Consider the following 16,647-nt stretch of genomic DNA (forward strand, 5'->3'; position numbering starts at 1 on the left):
ATGTTGAAATAGCCTCAGGACTGTAAATGTGTTTTGAGCATTAAAGAGATATCAAAGCTAAAATTAAACTTGCATAATTCAGTATGTAATTTTAAGGTACTTTAAAAATTCACTTCTATTTTCAAATTTGCTTCGTTCTCTTAGTATCTCTTGTTGAAAAAGAATATGCACATATCCCACACTAGTGGGAGCTACCTACTGATTGGTGCCTACTGATTTGTCTCTTGTGATTGGCTAACTAGATGTGTTCATCTTGCTGCCAGTAGTTCAATGCTGTTCCTTCAGCAAAGGATAAGAAGAGAATGAAGCAAATTTGATAATAGAAGTAAATTGGAAAGTTATTTAAAATTGTACGTTCTATTTAAATCATAAAATAACATCTTGGGGTTTACTGTTCCTTTAAATGTATAAAAGTCCCCTAGATTCATAGGCCTAGATTTGGAGTTTGGCGGTAGCCGTGAAAACCAGCGTTAGAGGATCCTAACGCTGGTTTTAGGCTACCTCCGGTATTTGGAGTCACTCAAAAAAGGGTCTAACGCTCACTTTTCAGCCGCGACTTTTCCATACCGCAGATCCCCTTACGTAAATTGCGTATCCTATCTTTTCAATGGGATTTTTCTAACTCCGGTATTTAGAGTCGTGTCTGAAGTGAGCGTTAGAAATCTAACGACAAAACTCCAGCCGCAGAAAAAAGTCAGTAGTTAAGAGCTTTCTGGGCTAACGCCGGTTCATAAAGCTCTTAACTACTGTACTCTAAAGTACACTAACACCCATAAACTACCTATGTACCCCTAAACCGAGGTCCCCCCCACATCGCCGCAACTCAATTAAATTTTTTTAACCCCTAATCTGCCGACCGCCACCTACGTTATCCTTATGTACCCCTAATCTGCTGCCCCTAACACCGCCGACCCCTATATTATATTTATTAACCCCTAATCTGCCCCCCACAACGTCGCCGCCAGCTACCTACACTTATTAACCCCTAATCTGCCGTCCGCACGCCGCCGCCAGCTACATTATCCCTATGTACCCCTAATCTGCTGCCCTAACATCGCCGACCCCTATATTATATTTATTAACCCCTAATCTGCCCCCCACAACGTCGCCGCCACCTACCTACAATAATTAACCCCTAATCTGCCGACCGCAAAGAGCCGCCAGCTACATTATAGCTATGTACCCCTAATCTGCTGCCCCTAACACCGTCGACCCCTATATTATATTTATTAACCCCTAACCTGCCCTCCCTAACATCGCCGACACCTAACTTCAATTATTAACCCCTAATCTGCCGACCGAATCTCGCCGCTATTCTAATAAATGTATTAACCCCTAAAGCTAAGTCTAACCCTAACACTAACACCCCCCTAAATTAAATATAATTTTAATCTAACGAAATTAATTAACTCTTATTAAATAAATTATTCCTATTTAAAGCTAAATACTTACCTGTAAAATAAATCCTAATATAGCTACAACATAAATTATAATTATATTATAGCTATTTTAGGATTAATATTTATTTTACAGGTAACTTTGTATTTATTTTAACCAGGTACAATAGCTATTAAATAGTTAAGAACTATTTAATAGCTAAAATAGTTAAAATAATTACAAATTTACCTGTAAAATAAATCCTAACCTAAGTTACAATTAAACCTAACACTACACTATCAATAAATTAATTAAATAAAATACCTACAATTACCTACAATTAAACCTAACACTACACTATCAATAAATAAATTAAATACAATACCTACAAATAACTACAATGAAATAAACTAACTAAAGTACAAAAAATAAAAAAGAACTAAGTTACAAAAAATAAAAAAATATGTACAAACATAAGACAAATATTACAACAATTTTAAACTAATTACACCTACTCTAAGCCCCCTATTAAAATAACAAAGCCCCCCAAAATAAAAAAATGCCCTACCCTATTCTAAGTTACTAAAGTTCAAAGCTCTTTTACCTTACCAGCCCTGAACAGGGCCCTTTGCGGGGCATGCCCCAAGAAGTTTAGCTCTTTTGCCTGTAAAAAAAAACATACAATACCCCCCCCAACATTACAACCCACCACCCACATACCCCTAATCTAACCCAAACCCCCCTTAAATAAACCTAACACTAAGCCCCTGAAGATCATCCTACCTTGTCTTCACCATACCAGGTTCACCGATCCGTCCTGGCTCCAAAATCTTCATCCAACCCAAGCGGGGGCTGGCGATCCATCTTCTGGCGGCTGAAGAGGTCCAGAAGAGGCTCCAAAGTCTTCATCCTATCCGGGAAGAAGAGTAGATCCGGACCGGCAACCATCATCTTCAAAGCGGCATCTTCTATCTTCATCCGATGAGGACCGGCTCCATCCTGAAGACCTCCACCACGGACCCATCTTCATCCGGCGACGTCCAACTGAAGAATGACGGTTCCTTTAAGGGACGTCATCCAAGATGGCGTCCTTCGAATTCTGATTGGCTGATAGGATTCTATCAGCCAATCGGAATTAAGGTAGGAATATTCTGATTGGCTGATGGAATCAGCCAATCAGAATCAAGATCAATCCGATTGGCTGATCCAATCAGCCAATCAGATTGAGCTCGCATTCTATTGGCTGATCGGAACAGCCAATAGAATGCGAGCTCAATCTGATTGGCTGATTGGATCAGCCAATCGGATTGAACTTGATTCTGATTGGCTGATTCTATCAGCCAATCAGAATATTCCTACCTTAATTCCGATTGGCTGATAGAATCCTATCAGCCAATCGGAATTCGAGGGACGCCATCTTGGATGACGTCCCTTAAAGGAACCGTCATTCTTCAGTTGGACGTCGCCGGATGAAGATGGGTCCGCGGTGGAGGTCTTCAGGATGGAGCCGGTCCTCATCGGATGAAGATAGAAGATGCCGCTTGGAAGATGATGATTGCCGGTCCGGATCTACTCTTCTTCCCAGATAGGATGAAGACTTTGGACCCTCTTCTGGACTTCTTCAGTGGATGTCTAGCCCCCGCTTGGGTTGGATGAAGATATCGGAGCCAGGACGGATCGGTGTGATACCCGGTGAGGTGAAGACAAGGTAGGATGATCTTCAGGGGCTTAGTGTTAGGTTTATTTAAGGGGGGTTTGGGTTAGATTAGGGGTATGTGGGGTGGTGGGTTGTAATGTTGGGGGGGGGGTATTGTATGTTTTTTTTTACAGGCAAAAGAGCTGAACTTCTTGGGGCATGCCCCGCAAAGGGCCCTGTTCAGGGCTGGTAAGGTAAAAGAGCTTTGAACTTTAGTAATTTAGAATAGGGTAGGGCATTTTTTATTTTGGGGGGCTTTGTTATTTTATTAGGGGGCTTAGAGTAGGTGTAATTAGTTTAAAATTGTTGTAATATTTTTCTTATGTTTGTAAATATTTTTTTATTTTTTGTAACTTAGTTCTTTTTTATTTTTTGTACTTTAGTTAGTTTATTTCATTGTAGTTATTTGTAGATATTGTATTTAATTAATGTATTGATAGTGTAGTGTTAGGTTTAATTGTAGGTAATTGTAGATATTTTATTTAATTAATTTAATGATAGTGTAGTGTTAGGTTTAATTGTAACTTAGGTTAGGATTTATTTTACAGGTAATTTTGTTATTATTTTAACTAGGTAACTATTAAATAGTTCTTAACTATTTAATAGCTATTGTACCTGGTTAAAATAATTACAAAGTTACCTGTAAAATAAATATTAATCCTAAAATAGCTATAATATAATTATAATTTATAGTGTAGCTATATTAGGATTTATTTTACAGTTAAGTATTTAGCTTTAAATAGGAATAATTTATTTAATAAGAGATAATTAATTTCGTTAGATGTAAATTATATTTAACTTAGGGGGGTGTTAGTGTTAGGGTTAGACTTAGCTTTAGGGGTTAATACATTTATTAGAATAGCGGTGAGCTCCAGTCGGCAGATTAGGGGTTAATAATTGAAGTTAGGTGTCGGCGATGTTAGGGAGGGCAGATTAGGGGTTAATACTATTTATTATAGGGTTAGTGAGGCGGATTAGGGGTTAATAACTTTATTATAGTAGCGCTCAGGTCCGCTCGGCAGATTAGGGGTTAATAAGTGTAGGCAGGTGGAGGCGACGTTGTGGGGGGCAGATTAGGGGTTAATAAATATAATATAGGGGTCGGCGATGTTAGGGCAGCAGATTAGGGGTACATAGGGATAATGTAAGTAGCGGCGGTTTACGGAGCGGCAGATTAGGGGTTAATAATAATATGCAGGGGTCAGCGATAGCGGGGGCGGCAGATTAGGGGTTAATAAGTGTAAGGTTAGGGGTGTTTAGACTCGGGGTACATGTTAGAGTGTTAGGTGCAGACGTAGGAAGTGTTTCCGCATAGCAAACAATGGGGCTGCGTTAGGAGCTGAACGCGGCTTTTTTGCAGGTGTTAGGTTTTTTTTCAGCTCAAACAGCCCCATTGTTTCCTATGGGGGAATCGTGCACGAGCACGTTTTTGAGGCTGGCCGCGTCCGTAAGCAACTCTGGTATCGAGAGTTGAAGCTGCGTTAAATATGCTCTACGCTCCTTTTTTGGAGCCTAACGCAGCCTTTATGTGGACTCTCAATACCAGAGTTATTTTTATGGTGCGGCCAGAAAAAAGCCGGCGTTAGCTACGCGGGTCCTTACCCACAAAACTCTAAATCTAGCCGATAGTTTCTCATGACTTGTAAAGGTGCCTAGTTGTAAAGGTGAGTTAATAATTAAAATTCACTGCACAACCATTTACATATCTTCCATATTCTAGTGTTTTGTTAGTGGGAGTCACTGCCCTTTACATCTATAGCTGTGTGAGATGCCCATTACATGATATCTCATATATTAAACAGGAATAGCAATGTGGTAAAACAATATTTACAACAGCACTTCAGAACCACACTTGCAAACTGGTTTATGTACATGTTTGTAAATGTAAAATATATTCATATCTGTTTTGTTATAGTAAAGTAGCCTTGATGGATAGAATTAAATGTGGTTATGGACCTTCCAGGGGCATTGTGAGACGTTTTCACCTATGCATCAGTCTAGCATACAGAAACCAGTGTCTTTCAGCTACAGTCATCGAGTACCCCTAACAGGCCAGATTTGCTTGATATCTGAAGTAGAGCACAGGTGAAATAATCAGTTGATCAGTAATTATGGTTACTTTACTAACCTGCTCTCACCCATCAGCTGATTATTTCACCTGTACTCTAGTTAAAGGGACAGTCTAGACCCAATACATAATTTTGATTACTTATTGTTACATGCCAGAGATGCATCTGCAGCTGGTCCCTGATCTATAAGCTTGTAAGAGGTACATGAATCATTTCAAAATTGATCTTACGTTAGGAGCTGAAAATGGCTACCTAGCTCCGCCCCAAATATTGAGTGTATATCATGGTATGTTAAGTTTCTCCAATCACAATCGACTCATGAATAGGTTTTCCTACTCTCACACGCTGATTTGTGCATGTGCAATTTAAAATAGCAAACTGAAAAATATTAAACGTGCACTGCTACACTGTCATACAAGAAAACAGCTAATTGGACAAGAAGAAAGCTGTGGGCGGAGCTTGGCAGCGATTTTAAGTTGCTAACAAACAATGATTATTTAAAAGTTTCATAGACTTTTTACTAGTATATAGATGTGGAACCCATTGCAAGATGCTTGTCTGGTATGTAGCAATAAGTAATAAAGCTAATGAGGTATCATCCTTTCTTTTTTTTCTCAAAGGGACAGTCCAGTCAAAAAATAAACTTTCATGATTTGCATGCAATTTTAAACAATTTTCCAATTTACTTTTATCATCAAATATGCTAATTTCTATGGCCGCCTCTTATCTCGGTGCATTTTGTCAGTTTTTAAAGCTACAGAGCGCTAGTTCATGTGTGCCATATAAATAACATTGTGCACACTCCCAAGGAGTTATTTATGAGTCAGCACTGATTGGCTAAAATGTAAGTCTGTCAAAAGAACTGAGATAAGGGGGCAGTCTGCTGAGGCTTAGATACAAGGTTATTACTGAGGTAAAAAGTATATTAATATAACAGTAAAACAGTGTTGGTTATGCAAAACTGGGGAATGGGTAATAAAGGGATTATCTATCTTTTTAAACAACAAACATTCTGGAGTAGACAGTCCCTTTAAACTAGATGAGGAGTGTGTATGTGTATTTAAAGGGACAGTCAACACCAGAATTTTTGTTGTTTTAAAAGATAGATAATCCCTTAATTACCAATTCCCCAGTTTTGCACAACCAACACAGATATAAGTATACAAGTTTTACCTCTGTAATTACCTTGTATCTGAGCCTCAGCAAACTGCCCCCTTAGTTCAGTTCTTTTGACAGACTTGCATTTTAGCCAATCAGAGCTGACTCCATGGTAAATTCACGTGCATGTTCAATGTTATCTATATGAAAAATGCATTTAGATTAGAGGCAGCCTTCAAGGTCTCAGAAATTAGCACATAAACCTCATAGGTTTAGCTTTCAACTAAGAATACCAAGAGAACAAAGCAAAATTGGTGATAAAAGTAAATTGAAAAGTTGTTTAAAATTACATGCCCTATCTAAATAATGAAAGTTTTGGGGGGGGGGTTTGGAATTGACTGTCCCTTTAAAGTGAAAGTCAATCCTAGTGTTTTACAAACTCTAGGATTGACTATTGAAATAAATAAAGGGGACTTTCATTCATTAAGTATCTTATACTTCATGAATGAAAGTGCCCTTTATTTGTTTCAATAGTCAATCCTAGCGTTTGTACAACGCTAGAATTGACTTTCACTTTAACAATCTATGACACCAATAGTTGCAATGTATAATATTCTTTAATCATTATTTCTAACACTGCTACCAAGGGTCAAGATTAGAAGTAGCATATTATGACTTTTCCACACGTGATGTGGTCTTTTCACAATCAATTTCCATTGCGCAGGAATTACAAGTCTTGAAAAAAGGCGATTGCGCGCGTGCATCTGCTTTTTACACAACAATCCTTTCCGCACTTAAAGAACTGTAGTTAACAACTTTGCGCAACAAAAGAGTTTCATGAAACACTTTAAAGATACATTACATAGTAAAGTTACACTCATATTAACACTGTCTAATAAAAATTATTTTAAAATATATTGCACACGAAAGTAATAAGGGCTCAAAGATAAGAGTTAGAGAAAAAAAAAGCTGACGCAGGGATTTTACATTAATGTGACAGAAAGGGGTCAAATCCAATCCGAATACCCTATAGCTTGCCCAAAATACAATGTATATCCAAAACACTGTGAAAATTGCACAACAAAAAAACATGGGGAAATGCTAAAAGCAAGGGCAAAAATAGAGAACGCACAATTGCACGTAGATAATAACAAGTATTTACTTCAATACAAAGAAAGCACAAAACAATATAAACAGAGTAAAAATAAAATTGTGGCCACAACCTTAAAAAATATAAAAATTAAAAGTTCATATAGAAACCAGAGTTCATCTGATAAGAAACTGACACTTGGATTGAATCCTGATAAGGGGCTTTTTGGAGTATGTGTGCCAGCCGGGCTTACTTAGGGAATCTTACCGGACCTTATCCGTGGGTGCAGGCTAATGTCCGTGATGAGTAATGACCACTAGGGGGCCTAGTTATCAAGCCGTCAACCTCAAATACGCTGGAATTCCGCAGCGTATTTGTGGCGAGGCTGATTCGCCTTAGTTATCAAAGGCTAGAGACCGGCAAAAGTAGAATTTTGTGACGTAAGCTTCGATCCGCCGGACTCAGTCCGACACAGATCGATTCTTACGTCACTCCAGATGTTCCGCACACAAGTGTGGCACAATCTGACTACTTTTGCTAGTTATCAAAAAACTAGCAGGTACGCTCGGCACTTTTACGGCCCAGCATACCTGGTTTTCAAACCGCCACCCTGGAGGCGGCGGATCCCATAGGAATCAATGGGAGTCTGACCATAGCGAAAGTACAAGTTCAATCCGATTGGCTGATCCAATCAGCCAATCAGATTGAGCTCGCAATCAGCCAATAGAATGCGAGCTCAATCTGATTGGCTGATTGGATCAGATTTTTCCTACCTTAATTTCGATTGGCTGATAGAATCCTATCAGCCAATCGGAATTGAAGGGACGCCATCTTGGATGACGTCCCTTAAAGGAGCCTTCATTCGTCGGTAGTCCGTCGGTAAAGAAGGATGTTCCGCGTTGGCGGGATGAAGATTGAAGACCCCGCTTGAAAGATGACATCGCCCGGATAGAAGACTTCTTCAGCGCCTCTTGGAAGATGACATCGCCCGGATGGAAGACTTCTTCAGCGCCGACTGGAGGATCACTTCATCGGATGGAAGATTTCTTCAGCGCCCCTTGGATGATCACTTCTGCAGCTCCCTCCGGATCTCCTCTTCGGTTCCATCGCTGCTCGACTGAGTGAAGACGACTAAAGGTAGGATGATCTTCAGGGGATTAGTGTTAGGTTATTTTAAGGGGGGTTTGGGTTAGATTAGGGGTATGTGGGTGGTGGGTTTTAATGTTGGGGGGGGTTGTATTTTTCTTTTACAGGCAAAAGAGCTGAATTCTTTGGGGCATGCCCCCACAAAAGGCCCTTTTAAGGGCTGGTAAGGTAAAAGAGCTTTGAACTTTTTTAATTTAGAATAGGGTAGGGCATTTTTTTTATTTTGGGGGGCTTTGTTATTTTATTAGGGGGCTTAGATTAGGTGTAATTAGCTTAAAATTGTTGTAATATTTTTAAAATGTTTGTAACTTATTTTTTTTATTTTTTGTAACTTAGCTTTTTTTTTTTGTACTTTAGTTAGTTTATGTAATTGTATTTAATTGTAGTTATTTGTAGTTAATTTATTTAATTTATTTAATGATAGTGTAGTGTTAGGTTTAATTGTAACTTAGGTTAGGATTTATTTTACAGGTAATTTTGTATTTCTTTTAGCTAGGTAGTTATTAAATAGTTAATAACTATTTAATAACTATTCTAACTAGCTAAAATAAATACAAAGTTACCTGTAAAATAAATATAATTCCTAAAATAGCTACAATGTAATTATTAATTACATTGTAGCTATCTTAGGGTTTATTTTACAGGTAAGTATTTAGTTTTAAATAGGAATAATTTATTAAAGTATAGTGTAGTGTTAGGTGTAATTGTAACTTAGGTTAGTTTTTATTTTACAGGTACATTTCTCTTTATTTTAGCTAGGTAAGCTATTAAATAGTTAATAACTATTTAATAGCTATTGTACCTAGTTAAAATAAATTGAAAGATGCCTGTAAAATAAAAATAAATCCTAAGATAGCTACAATATAATTATTATTTATATTGTAGCTATATTAAGGTTTATTTTAAAGGTAAGTATTTAGTTTTAAATAGGATTAATTTAGTTCATAATAGAAATATTATTTAGATGTATTTAATTAATATTTAAGTTAGGGGGGTGTTAGGGTTAGTGTTAGACTTAGGTTTAGGGGTTAATAATTTTATTACAGTGGCGGAGGTGTAGTGGGGGGCAGGATAGGGGTTAATAAATTTATTATAGGTGGCGACGGTGTAGGGGGGGCAGGATAGGGGTTAATAAATTTAATATAGGCTGCGGCAGGGTCAGGGAGCGGCGGTTTAGGGGTTAAACTATTTATTTAGTTGCGACGAGGTGCGGGATCAGCAGGATAGGGGTTAATAACTTTATTATTGAGGGCGACGGTATAGGGGGGGCAGGATAGGGGTTACTAGGTATAATGTAGGTGGCAGCGGTGTCCGGGAGCAGCGGTTTAGGGGTTAATATGTATAGAGTAGCTTGCAGTGGGCTCCGGGAGCAGCGGTTTAGGGGTTAGTAACTTTATTTAGTTGCGGGGGGCTCCGGGGGCGCCGGTATAGGGGGTAGAACAGTGTAGTTTAGTGTGGGTGCTTAGTGACAGGCTAGCAAGAAAGCTGTCAAAAAGCCAAAGAGCAGCGAGATCGGATGAGTGATAACTCTCACAGTCCGCTGCTCATCGCCCCATACTTGGTGCGCAGATTTTTGACAGCTTTTTTGATAACTTAGGCGAATTTTTGCAGGCGGCGTATTGGGCCGGCGAAGGCAGGAAAAGTAGACACGTTGATAACTACCCCCCTATAACTGCATGGAGACTGTTCACTGAGCTTCCTGGAATAGCAGTCTTACCCTGCGTGCAGTTTCTGCCTCTTCCAATTTAAAAGGAGTTTCCAGTCAAAATTTAAATGAACATAGATGAATCACATCTTTGAATAGAAACCTATTTGCAATATAGATATATGTGCAAAAATGCCTCTAGCAAAAGATATCACTGTTTTAGTATTAACATTTTTCTCTGCACATTCATGTGAAGTATAGATAGATATTCTCAGTGCACCAGCATTTTAAATACTGCAGCTGATCAAAGTGCTAGTTGGGCATCTATAATATCAGCAATTAACAAATTGAGCCATTCCCTCATTGTACAAGTGTCAGTTTCTTATCAGATGAACTCTGGTTTCTATATGAACTTTTAATTTTTATATTTTTTAACGTTGTGGCCACAACTTTATTTTTACTCTGTTTATATTGTTTGGTGCTTTCTATATATTGAAGTAAATACTTGATATTATAAACGTGCAGGGATTTTACATTGATATACATACACATACAGTACATAGAAAAACATGGATTTATAGGTCTAGAGATATATTTAACTATGGAGATAATGAAGAGATTTCACATTACAATCTCATGCACATTAAACAATATATCAGAGGGATTTTCAAAGAGATTTTCGCATATAGATCTCAAGATAACTAGACATATATATACTCATATACATATCTCGCAATAAATAGATATATCAGTCCAAAAATCATCACCTATATAGAGAAATATTTATTTTGAATTTAATAGAACATATTCTGTTGGGAAAACATTTTACCAATATGCAATATTCGCATTTTCATGTACAGTGTTTGAGGAAAATATGTTGAGTAACAGATTATGGTTTTGGTGGGGGGGGGGAGGGCTCTATTTGTCTTCTCCACTGACTAATATGGGGAATACGAGAACGTGCACCCGATATCCCAGTTTGCATTATGTGTTTCAACGCATGCAAAATAAGTTATTTCTCAACTTGTAATAGCTGCGCAACCCCAAATGAGAAAAAGTCAGAACGCGCGTGGTATTTTTGCAACTGATATCTGCTGCACGACTTGTAATCTTGCCCATTGAGTGCTAAAGACACATGCACACTCCCAAGCACATATAAGCCTACCTAGATTTACTATTCAACACTGGATGCAAAGAAAACAATGCAAGTTTGATAACAGAAATAAATTAGACAATTGTTTAGAATTTAACACTCTTTCTGAATCATGAAAGTTTAATTTTGATTCTCCTGTCCCTTTAACTAACAACTCAGAGTTTTTCTCTTAAAAATATGAGTTTTAAAACTGGTTTTATTGAACCTAGGTCATACATGAAAACATTGGTGCAAACACTGTGTGCTGTGTCCTTGCAGGAATAAGCCGTGTTTCAACAAAACATATTAAGAGAATAAGGCAAATTGGATAAGAGAATTTAATTGGAAAGTGTTTTAAAACTGCTCTCCTTGTGTGAATCATACAAGTTTAAAGGGGTATGCAAAAAATGTTTTCACGATTCAGATAGAAAACTTTCCAATTTACTTCTATTATCAAACTTACTTCATTATCTTGCCAGCATTGCAATTGTATGATCCAATAACAAGAGGCACAAATGTGCACCCAGCAATCGCCAACTAGCTTCCAGCAGAATTGCTGCTCCTGAGACTACCAAGGTATGCTTTTCAACAAAGGAGAGAATGAAACAAATTAGATAATGGAAGTAAAATAGAAAGTTATTTAAAATAACATGCAGTATCTGAATCATTAAACTTTAATTTTGGCTTCACTGTCCCATTATTTTGACAGCCGTGTCCCTTTAACATTGAAAAACTGTCATGCAACTGTTCAAAACAGAAGATTAAAGGGACATGAAACCCACATTTTTTCTTTCATGATTTAGAAAGAGCATGCAATTTTAAACAACGTTCTATTATACTTCTATTATCTAATTTGTTTTATTCTCTTAATATTATTTGCTGAAAAGCATATCTAGATAGGCTCAGTAGCTGCTGATTGGTTGCTGAACATAGAAGCTTCATGTGATTGGCTCACCCATGTGCATTGCTTTTTCTTCAACTAAGGATATCTAAAAAATGAAGCAAAATAAATAAAAGAAGTAAATTGGATTGTTTAAATTTGTATTATCTATCTGAATCATGAAAGAAAAAATTTGGGTTTAGTGTCAATTTAAGGCTGTAAAATTTTCAAATCTTCAGAACAAAAGCTACTGAGAAAATATTTCCCAGTGGATTGTAATACTGCTGTCAGCCGAATTACCCCTAAGCAAATTAAAGGGAGTTGTATCCCTAATGCATTTGAAAGACTTATAAGTGAGTTAGGTTATAGACTGGAATCCGGTGAATATAAAAACCCTACCAAAATTGTAATCGGGATCACTAATATAACTTACGCTGGCTAAAGCAAACCGATTAGTTTTCCCTAACTCGTTCTAATATATTAAAGGGACATAAAACCATTTTTTTTTTCTTTCGTGATTCAGATAGAGAATACAATTTTTAAAAAGTTTCCATTTTCCTGCTATTCTCCCATTTGCTTCGTTCTCATGTTAACCTTTGTTGAAGAGCTATCTAGATAGGCAGTGTGCTCATGCCTGGAGCACCACATAATAGGAAATAGTGCTGCCCTCTAACATTATTGCAAAACTGCTGCTATATACTGTAGTCTTGCAGACACGTTCACGCTCCTGAACTCACCATCCTGCTTTTCAACAAAGCATAACAAGAAAACAAAGAACATTTGATTATAGAAGTACATTGAAAACTTTTTAAAATTGCATGTTCCATCTGAATTGTGAAATAAAAATTTGGGGTTTTATACCCCTTTTAATGTTATTAATAATATTCTAAATTCTAGAAATTTAGAGGCTTTCACAAAATCTGTCTAACATCAGAACTGTTTTGTCCTCTTTTATTTCCTCTACAGAGTGTTCAGTAATTGGCAGCAACAGCAGTGATTGGCTACAACAAAACTTTGGTGACTTTTCTCAGTTTGCTGCTTATGCTGACTTCACTGCCCTCAATTCCAGTTTTAGCGGTGTAAGTATTTGATACTAACCTTGGACAACGAGGTTTACAAGGGGGGCTTTGCCCCCTTTCAAACCCCCAGGCAGAGGTAAAAAAGGTAGTGAAGATGGGGAAATTACAATGCATGCTATATATGTTTGATGCAGTGACTCCGCACTCTGACTTTCCCCGCAACATATATATAAATAAATCATTTATAATAAATATAAATTGTATAATATATTTATTTATAATATATCCATCCATCCTACCTTCAGCCAAGGCACATTGTTATATTTCAAAGGGCATGTTAGCAAAATATATATATTATTATTTTTTTTTAGTTTAATTTTTTTTAGAGCATTTTATAGTTGCACTAATGGTTCCTCCAAAGTAACATTGTGTGTAACCTCAACGAAAGGATTAAACAAATATTTAAATCCCATTCAGAAACCAAAATTTATTATAGTGTAGAAGACTATAGTATTCAAAAACAGCTTCCTCAGAAGAGTATATCATATGATAACGTTTTCATTTATCCAATAACATGTTTTATTGTAGTGCCTTATGCTTTTTATATTAAGATTTATTTGCATGTTTGTTTATTTTTGTTTCTGTACACATGACACATGTACTCAATTGCAGCTGGATGCCATATCTCTGCTCACTATTTCTCAAGTGGTGGACTTGAGTTTGGTGGTAAATTACACGGACAATACAGATGCTGGACAGCGCATTGCAACTAGACTGCAGAATCCGAATGATGTCTATACATTTTTCTATAACCTGAATACTCTAGTAAGTTACACATTTTTCTATAGCTTTACAATCAAAGGGGGCGGTTTAACAAGGGCCGAATGCCCCCTAATTGCCCTGTTTACGCACGAGCCTTCTGTCTCGCCGGAAACAGCAGTTAAGAAGCAGCGGTCTTAAGACCGCTGCTCCTTAACAGGTCCGCCGCCTCTGAGCGGTGGACAGCAATCAACCAATGAACCCGATCAGATATGATCGGGTTGATTGACACCCCCTGCTAGCGGCCGACTGGCCGCAAATCTGCAAGGGGAGGCATTGCACACGCAGTTCACAAGAACTGCTTGAGCAATGTTAAATGCAGACAGCGTATGCCAGACATTGATAAATCGGCCCCATTGTATTCACCTTTTGTCCTTTCCTAGCATATACTCTGCTTATATCTGATAAAAGATTATTTAAGTTTGTGCTTCTTTTAAATAAAATACTGTAGATCTGCTTAAAGGGACAGTGTACGCCAGCTTTCATATAACTGCATGTAATAGACACTACCATAAAGAAGAATATGCACAGATACTGATCTAAAAATCCAGTATAAAACCTTTTAAAAACTTACTTAGAAGCTCACAGTTTAGCACTGTTGATGAGGTTAGGCTGGGACACCCAGTGAAAGGGGCTGGTAAAGCAGAAATAGCAGACACCCCCCCCCCCCCCCTTCCCTGCATATGAAGAGGCAGATTACACAAACTGGAATCTGTAGACCTGGGTCTACATCTGATAATTTGGGGCTTGATTAGGAGTCTGAAAATCAGCACAATGTTATCAAAAATATAGGCAAAACTATACATTGTTGCAAAAAAACTCATAGATGGGCTATAGAAATGGATCATCTACAAAACATTTATAAAAAGAAAAATCTAGTGTACAATGTCCCTTTAAAGTCAGAAACATGTGCATTCGGCAATTTGTTTTCAAGCAAATTACAAATATGGCTGCCCATAGCCATATTCAGCTTTTTGTGGTGCCATATTTATTCATGTAAACGTGCAACAATACAAAGAACTGGATTTGCACTGATCTTTGCGTGCTGCACTTTTACACAAATAAATATGACACTGATAAAAAGCCAAATGCCACCGTCCTGACCATTAGTTTAAGAAATGAATCACTGAATGCACATTTCTAATTGCTGTTATATTGTATTACATATTGTATGGTTTCTATTTTATGGTCTTCTTTATAGGGACATATTAACATTAATGATGCTCCTAGCACAGATTAATAAGACCTTTCCTAAGTTTTCAATATTTAAAGGGGCATTAAAATGCTGCCTACAACTACAATATCACAATAAGCAATAAACATACTAAGCTTTTAACAGTATTTCCGCTGCAGTCACTTTTCCAAAGCTGAGCAGCACAAGTAATAAAGCATTTATAAATGCAACTGTTATGCAGTCAACCTATATTTTAACAACTGCCACAAATCAGCTGTTATTACTGTAATGCAGAGAATAGTGTGATTAGCACATGAAGACGCACAGTGCAAATACACCAACTGTACTCTACAAAGCATATTAATGAGTAAACTCACTGTGAATCCGTTAAACAGTCTTTCTTCTGCTTCTCTGTGTAGCCCAAAGGGACAATCTTCCCATGTCACAAGTCATTCAAAGCCACTGACTATTTAAAGTCCGGGAAGAGCGAAAAAAAAACATTTCATGCACTGTGCTAGGTTTGGAATAAAAAGTTAAAATGTTTTATTACAATTTAAGGTAACTCAAAAAAGAATACAGAAATTAAATACAGGCCGTCATCTTTTATATTTCATGTCACTAAGGCATTTATCAAAGATACTCAGCAACAGTTGTGAGCATTATTTATCCGGTAAAAAAATCTGTAATGATTTAGAGCTTGTTCAATACATATGGGTTATTAACTTAATGCACTTTATTGTATACATGCTAGTTGTATTATACAAATGCAGTGTCACATTGTTTATTTTCACATAAATAAAAAAATAACACCATCTTACTAGGTGAGCTTTAGCAGTGTGAAGTTAACGGTTTTAGTGAGGATTTAATTAATTGCTGATTATATCTGATGAAATGCCTTAGTAGTATGAAGCGCGTAAGATAACAGCCCATATGCACTGCTTTGAATAGTAATAAATCTATTTAACATTTTACAAAACCTAGTGAAGTACGACTACAATAGCATGGTTATTACTCGCTATTTTTAAGGCTGTTCTCTTATTTTTTTAACTCATTACAAGTGAAACTCCGCATCATCCTACTGGGTGCTTCTGTTTAGGAACATTCGAAAAATTATGAAAAATTATTATGAGTGTAACTGTACTTTTAAATGTATTTTTGATTGGTCCTCAAAACAAAAAAGTGTCACAAAACACATTGACCAGAGCTCTGAGGGCGCAATATCCCGACGAGCGTTAACTTCAATTTCACTCAAGCGATTGCGTTTACTTTCAACTTGTAATATGATCGAAAAACCTTTAATTGTTTTGCAGTCTAATGACTTTGGAATATGTTTGTTATCGTTTTTGCTGTGGCCAATGAGTTAGATATAAATAACATAATTTATGTAAGAACCTGATAAATTCATTTCTTTCACGGCGGCAAGAGTCAATGAGCTTGTGACATATGGGATACATTCCTACCAGGAGGGGGCAAAGTTTTCCAAACCTCAAATGCCTGTAAAT

General features: G+C 37.1%; 1 protein-coding gene across 1 annotated transcript in view; it reads left to right on the forward strand.

Moving 5' to 3' along the window:
• The window catches only part of LOC128641929 (uncharacterized), a 175,339-nt gene that overhangs the window by 74,299 nt on the left and 84,393 nt on the right, over nt 1-16,647 (forward strand). The window contains exons 18-19 of the mRNA XM_053694524.1: nt 13,100-13,212; nt 13,825-13,977. Of these exons, the coding sequence (XP_053550499.1) occupies nt 13,100-13,212; nt 13,825-13,977 (266 nt within the window). The remainder of the gene's footprint in view (nt 1-13,099; nt 13,213-13,824; nt 13,978-16,647) is intronic.

Source organism: Bombina bombina, chromosome 11 (assembly GCF_027579735.1).
Source record: "Bombina bombina isolate aBomBom1 chromosome 11, aBomBom1.pri, whole genome shotgun sequence".
NCBI lineage: Eukaryota > Metazoa > Chordata > Amphibia > Anura > Bombinatoridae > Bombina > Bombina bombina.